This window comes from Crassostrea angulata, chromosome 5, assembly GCF_025612915.1.
Source record: "Crassostrea angulata isolate pt1a10 chromosome 5, ASM2561291v2, whole genome shotgun sequence".
Lineage (NCBI taxonomy): Eukaryota > Metazoa > Mollusca > Bivalvia > Ostreida > Ostreidae > Magallana > Magallana angulata.
The window spans coordinates 38,251,862-38,259,343 of NC_069115.1; the positions used below are offsets into that span (position 1 = coordinate 38,251,862).

Here is a 7,482-nt window from a genome sequence, read left to right on the forward strand (position 1 = left end):
TCAAGATACATGTACTTTTAGCTCACCTGAGCTGAAAGCTCAAGTGAGCTTTTCTGATCAAAATTTGTTCGTTGTCTGTCGTCGTTGGCGGCATTGTCGTTGTAAACTTGTCACATTTTCATCTTCTTCTCTAGAACCACTGGGCAGATTTCAACCAAACTTGGCACAAAGCATCACTGGGTGAAGGGGATTCAAGTTTGTTCAAATGAAGGGCCACTCCCTCTTTAAAGGGGAGATAATTTAGAATTATTGAAAATTTGTTGGTATTTTTCAAAAATCTTCTTTTAAAAAACTATTAGGCCAGAAAAGCTGTAACTTGTATGGAAGCATCCTCAGGTATTGTAGATTCAAGTTTGTTCAAATCATGGTTCCCGGGGGTAGGGCAAGGCCACAATGGGGATGAATTTTTACATAAGAATATATTGAGAAAATTTTTTAAAATCTTCTTCTCACAAACTATTAGGCAAGAAAAGCTCAAAATGGAGTGGAAGCATCCTCAGATATGGTAGATTCAAGTTTGAAAAAATCATGGTTGGGGGTTGGGCGGGGTCACAATTGGGGATTAATTTTTACATAGGAATATATAGAGAAAATCTTTAAAATATTCTGGGAAAGTTGTTAGTCCAAAAAGCACTGACTTGTGTGAAAGCATGGGTAGTGCAGATTAAAATTTGATCAAACCATGATTCCCTAGAAAAAAGTGGGGCAACAAAGTTGGGGGGGGGGTATATAGGAATAGAGAAAATCTTACAGCTACAACAACAAAAGGGGCTTGATATTTACAATAAAAATATGTGGATAGAAATCTGCAGATTTTTAAATTTTTTGAGCAAGATCTACTGTACCTAGTTGTAAAGATATTTTGAATCTGATACCGTTATGCTAATTTGATCAGAGATAAGGCAATTGTTGCTCAGGTGAGCGATGTGGCCCCTGGGCCTCTTGTTGAAAATCAAAGTACTGAAGTACTGACGGTAGTTGATTTTATCGATTCTCATTTATTCAAAATCAACGATATGTGATTTTGCATGGCAAGTAGTCTCGGTAATCGAAATTTATATTTCTGAGAAATTGTATGGATCCAGGCAAGATTGAACTCTTGTCTTGTTCAACCAAACGCTCGGCTGTCTCCGTTTATCTCTGACAAGCAAGAGAGACTCTGTTTTGTCGGATATTAACGGATACAGCCAAGCGTCTGGTTGAACGAGACTACACTGAACTCTAGCGTAGGAATACATACGACTTTAAAAAATATCTAAACTGTTTGTACAATTTAAAATCTTATTATTTTCATGGTATTAATAAATAAGTTTTCCTGAAAAACAATGCTTCAGAATACATAGCATCGAATTTATGATTATTTTCAAGAACTAAGTGTTGTCAGCGGTATTGATTAGTGCTTAGGTCCAAACACTGTTTCACTTTCGTTTTGCCCAAGTAAGTGCATAGGAGAGTTGATTAAAATCAACTCCCAAAAATCATACATTTTAATTTAGATTGAGAAATGAGTTGCTTTTCACAGTTGGATGGAATATTTTATTTGAAATTATTGAAATGAGTAGAAAAAAATCAACCAACTACCTGAAAAGATAATCTTAAAAATGTTGAATAAAAAAACATTCAATATCAAAATGCACAACTCCTCTTATTTGGGCATCTCTCTCTGGTCACAGCTAGTAATTTTTAAGGATTAAAAAGTATAGGCAAAATTAACCCACCCCCCCCCCCCCCAAAAAAAAAAAGCTGCAAAAAAATCGAAATAAGAGTTATCTGCATGAAAGTTATTTGCATTAAACTGTCAGTATATGACGTCAGGAATGATCCTTTTTAATAAGAAAAAAAGAGCAATTTAAAAAGTTCACCGGAATATGAAGTTGGTTGGTCACGTGATCAAATCCTGTGAAGCTCGAAAGGCTTTTCAGTAGATTTGATCACGTACTAACCAACTTCATATCCCGGTCTGACGTCAGACTACAAAGACTGAAAGTATACGAAGTAGTCGCAGTAAAAAGTCACAAATGTTGGAAATTTTTTGTTTCCTCTTTAAAGCCTTCAAGGTGTGCTGATGGGCAATTACAACAGTTTACATACTTCCTCTTAATTCTTAAAAAATCTATGAGGTCTAGGAAGGAATTCAAAGCTATATTTAGCATTATATGTAGAAAAAAAATCATGTACGTAGCATAATGTCATTTTTTTCTGCAATATGCTATTAACCTCTTCATTGGTTCATTCCCGTATGAATCCCTAAAGAAAGCCTCTTTCTGTTTAATAACTGCCACCTTTTTGTGCCATATTTCTTAAAGATAATGCCTATTAAAACATCAATCTTTTTATGATTTTTTAAAATAGGAAACCAAAGAACCCAGCATTTCTTACGATCGAATTGGGAGTTCGATATGGCACACCATAACATAAAACATTCACATTGTGTTTCGAGTGAAAAAAGGAATAGGGAAAATAAAGGAAAATAATTCACATTTGATCTTAAAAGTAGTATGTGCAATAAAATTGCATTTAATTTAATAGATGTTATACAGTAAACTCTATCAAACATCTAGATCTATTATTGGAAACTTGCATTTTTAATTTTTTTTTTCAGGTGGTTGTCATGGATATAACCCCGAGACGCGTTGAGGTGCGCCATTTCCAAGTATTATACAATTATATACTGTTGGTAAATTTAATTTTTCATTTTTTTCTAGGTGGTTAAGGAGAACGATGAAATTATAGATCGAGGCAAATGATGCAACTCAAAATCGCATTGAAGTATGCTATTTCTAAGCATTCTATTCTGTATTTAACTTCAATAATTCATTAAATTCAATATGTTAACCACTTTGATGGCCGGTATATTAGTAAGTATTACCGGGTATATGTTTTTATTTATGTGTTATTATATACAAATATACATTGATTATGTATTGAAGCGCCACCTTGGCAGGAATTTGGTTATATTGATAGTTTATACCCTTGCAGCACACCATACATTATTTACAGTGTGTACTTCTTTCTCTGCAAGTTCCTGATTCAGGGTTTAATATTAATTTTTTTTTACCTATTTATACTTTATGTTGCTCATGCAATGTGGCATTATTCGTGACTGCGCGTGATACTGTATAAATTATACTGTTTGTCACGTGAATATCACATATTGCGGCTTGGCCTTGGAGTCGAAGCGGATCACTGTGAATAAGGTCTTGAATTGCATTTTAAATTCTCAGGGTAAGTTTGTTTATCCATTTGACTTAACGATGAATATTGAACGTTATCAATAGATACACGTTTAGTATATACATGCATTAGGCCGTTTACAAACGCGCGTTTACATAAAGCATTCAAATATTACGAAACAGGTCTGCACTATGGCGACCCATTACCACTTTAAAGATATGAAAAATATAAACTTTATAATGTTTATTATATTTTGCTCCCTCTACCATTTGAATGAATAAAAAAAAAACCCGAAAATATCATAAGAACAGTACAGTAGAGTGTACATTTATTTTATGTATGTACATAATCACTGATTCATGCGCGGATCCAGAATTTTTTTCCAAAAGGGGGGGGGGTCCAAGGCATATTTTTGGTAATATTATGATGTAATTTAAAGAAATTTCAATTTTTGACCCCCTCCTTTAGATCCGCGCATGTTGATTGTTGATTTGAATATATATCGTTGGTCCAGTAACACACCAATGCAATGTAGGCATATAGAATCATCATAGTTTTAACATGAGCTTGGACTTTGGATAGTTGTGTGAAAAAGCAATGTGACGTAGGCCTGTCTATTTCATTGTTGGCCACTCTGCCATGGCTCTTTGAAATCAACAAGATTTGTCTGGCTTTGAGCTAAGACTACGCAATCAGTGCATATTTCGCTTGAAACTGCGTCATTTCTAACATGTTTTGACGCAAGAAATAGATAGCTACGTCCACACGAAAGTCCAAGGTATCGTTAAAATGGTTCTAACATTTATATTTTTTTCAGTTAGTGTTAATTTTTATGAAATTTTTTGTATCGTCGCTTTAGAGATATTATAAACGTTCTTTGTCATACGTAGACGAATAATGCCAGTAGATAGATGAGCCACCTTAAAACATGCCTGTAGTGTACTTTCGCGGATAAATACATGATTCCAAAAACTTTGCTGGAAAAAAACTCTTTTTAACAAGCATTCTGAGAGTATTGCATAAGCAATACACGTCCCCTACCAGTTTGTGGAAATTGTGAAAACAATGCACTGTTATGCAGAATATCGAACCCGAACATTAAAAATTGGAATATAAAAAATTAATTTTCTCGGAAATATGTCAACCAGACGCTACGAAAGTGTAAATTTGATCTGTAGTTTGACATTTTGAAGCTGTTCAGCAAATTTCATATTATTCCTCAAACGCATAAAGAAAAAAAAGTATGGAAAACTGAAGTGGGACAGACAGACGGACAGACGGACGGACTGACGGACGCAGAGGAAAGCTATAGTCCCCTCCGGTGAAAACCGGTAGGGGACTAAAAATAGAACAGATACAATTTATAACGATTATTTTTCAAAAGAACATTTCAAATAAATTGCTCAGGCTAGCTATTTTTAAATTGTCATTTATAAATCTTTAACAATATTTATTATATAGCTATTTTAATCGCGTGAAGCCGTTTACTTAAGCTCATTGTAAGCCGTTTTTAGGTTTGATGTGTGTTATTGAACATTAAACGTCATTAAGAAATTAATATGTGAGTAAATAAACACTGAATGTAAATAAATCATTGTAATTGATCAGATGTCCGGTAAGGTTTATGGAGTTGCCGTCATTGGGTTAGGGAAAGCTGGACGTGTTCGAGTGAGAGATCTCCTACAGTATACGTCACACGGTGATGTACAGTGGTGTTTGAAAGGATTCGTGTCGAGGTACCACCTCTCTCTCTCTCTCTCTCTCTCTCTCTCTCTCTCTCTCTCTCACTCTCATAATTACTTTGAAAGTTAAAAATTAGAAGTAGTTAAATTGTTTGTACATGACAGGGTATTTCAAATGCATAGTGGGTTTTTTCTGTCGCCGAAGACGAACGCTGGAGATTGAAGGGGCGAAGCAGCTCACAGAGGATGAAGTGGTTACACGAGAAGACGTCGACGCCATTTTGATTTGCACAGAAAACGGATTACACGAACGATTGGTCAGGTTTGTATCAATCATATCAGATATAAATGTACGTATATACATGTAGTTACATAACATATAACACAGGTACAACTGTATATTGAATTTATAATGTGAAAGAAATTTACTTCGCTTACGTCAATATCGAGGTATTTGCTCTTTTTCCCAACTGCCTCATCTCATTAATGTACATACCTTTTCAATGTTACAGGAAGGGGCTAGAAAATGGGAAGCACGTCCTTTGTGAATACCCTTTGGCTTTGTCATTAAAGGTCGCCAAGGAGTTTTTTGAGATGGCGGAGAGAAAAGGTTGGTATCAGTTTATGAATTTATTTGTAAACTTTGCAGTTTTCAAGTTCATCTGATTAATATATTTATATAATTAATTAATTACAGGCGTTATCCTTCACGAAGAAAACATTGGACTGTTAAATGACTACAAGGAACAACTGGAACAGAGCACTCCATGGAAACATTGCGACATTACACTGAAAGGTAGGCTTCGAATCTCTACCTAATTCGATCTGCTATGACGATGTACATGTATTGGTACATAGCTTATGATATAGAACTATTTTAACAAGTCTTAGACCTTGGACTTTCATTAGGACACAGATATCTATTTCTTGCGTCAAAATAAGCGAAATATATATGCACCGATTGCGTATTCATAGTCTTATATAGCTCAAAAGCCATACAAATTTTGTTGATTTCAAAGATCTGAGTGGCTAGCAATGATTAATTAGAAAGGCCTACGTCACTTTGCTGTTTGCCACAACTACCCAAAATCCAGACTCTTGTTAAAATGGTTCTGTATATTATATTTGACCAAATGAAACAATGATCGATGCTGATTGAGAGCACTGTTGTCATAATCTTATACATGTAAATTTTGTTTTTTTTAGCGATTGATTTGTGTTGATTTAGATGAAAGGGGTCGTGATGGGTTTTTTTTTAATTCAGCGGTGTTTTCTCTATATTTTTTAAAAGTGTCTTCTCACCCTCTATTGAAGGTAGTTACAACGGGTGGGTTGAAGATCACAAAACCTCAGGACCACCTTTCGTGTGCAACGTTTCACTCATAGAAACCGCCTGTCATTTATGTGGTGACGTCAAAGCGGTGGGCGGGACTTACAGTGAAAACGAGGACAGTTTCCATGCTACAGCACATTTGGAAACACCAGACAAGAGGTGTGAACCGTTTTATAAATGAGTTAAAACACCTGAAATGTATTTTTATATTTTATCTAAAGTACGAATTAACAAGCAAACGAATTATTCAATTCATTTTACAGAACAGTCACCATAAGTTTGAGGAGATTCAAGGAGTCTGACGGGAGGGAGAAATCCATTATATTTCAGTTACAAGATGGAACGGTACTGAATCTCAGACCTTCAAAAACACCAGGTGCAAAACCAGGTACATGCCAATATACATGTATGTCTATGAAAGTAAGAGGGATTATGAACTGATTTGACCGTGTAAAATTATTAAGTCCTATCTAAGTAATTGCATGCACGCAGTATCGTTTTTCAGTCAAAGTGTGTGTGCATGAGAGTGGGGTGGGGGAGGGGGGGGGGGGGGGGCTAACGAGGATTCCGAAACAAACAAAAAATACGGAAATATATACATGGATCCACTTTGGTACTGGAAGAAATATGAATTTAACTTTATTTATTTTGTTTTTCTAATGTTTTTATAGGATTGTTTATGCGAGATTTCTATAACTTCATGGAGGAGGTGACGAGTGGAAAGATCGACCAAGAAATGAAGGACAGGACATTGCGATCTTTTCAGATAGCTGAGGATATCCATCGTATCATTATGCCCAAGTCTAACTTCTGAATAAAATACAATGTCAAGTTTTGTATTTATGCTGAATCTTGCGAATTAAATCGATCAATACATATTATACGTACAGAAACTAAAGTAATATAATGCATGCGCAATTGCTCATGCACTACTGTGAAATCACCATTATTCGTGGGAGACCAATGTTCGTGGCTTTCGTGGGTAACCCTTGCCCACGAATTTACAACCCCACGAACTTATATACAATCATTTGTTTAATATTTATTAAAAGCATCCCGATTGCACTCCTAACGAAATCACGTCCCCACGAACCAGGAAAATTTTTGCTACCCATGAACATGGACCCCCACGAATAAAAAATTTTTCACAGTATATTTATTTATTTATGTCGTCTTGTACATTATTGAATTTTAGAAATTCATGTATTTTTAAATAAGAAGTAGGGAAAAAATAGTTTTATCATGTGGGAACTCTTAACGTATACTGAGAAACTGTGTGCATTTTTCATTAAA

At 35.1% G+C, this 7,482-nt stretch overlaps 1 protein-coding gene across 1 annotated transcript; it reads left to right on the forward strand.

Moving 5' to 3' along the window:
• Positions 1 to 2,993: 2,993 nt before the first annotated feature.
• Positions 2,994 to 7,068, forward strand: LOC128183292 (biliverdin reductase A-like). The gene is made up of 8 exons (XM_052852243.1): positions 2,994 to 3,225; positions 4,783 to 4,910; positions 5,062 to 5,178; positions 5,369 to 5,466; positions 5,554 to 5,652; positions 6,171 to 6,348; positions 6,453 to 6,577; positions 6,861 to 7,068. The coding sequence occupies exons 2-8, from the start codon at positions 4,783 to 4,785 to the stop codon at positions 7,001 to 7,003; spliced, it is 888 nt and encodes a 295-aa protein (XP_052708203.1). The 5' UTR covers positions 2,994 to 3,225; the 3' UTR covers positions 7,004 to 7,068.
• The last annotated feature ends 414 nt before the right edge of the window (positions 7,069 to 7,482 follow it).

What these genes read in the sequence shown, in the direction of transcription:
- LOC128183292 (XM_052852243.1), top strand. Translation starts at nt 4,783, where the DNA reads ATGTCCGGTAAGGTTTATGGAGTTGCCGTCATTGGGTTAGGGAAAGCT. An exon ending in TTGCGACATTACACTGAAAG is followed by an intron (nt 5,653 to 6,170) that starts GTAGGCTTCGAA and finishes CCTCTATTGAAG; the next exon opens with GTAGTTACAACGGGTGGGTT. An exon ending in AACACCAGGTGCAAAACCAG is followed by an intron (nt 6,578 to 6,860) that starts GTACATGCCAAT and finishes ATGTTTTTATAG; the next exon opens with GATTGTTTATGCGAGATTTC.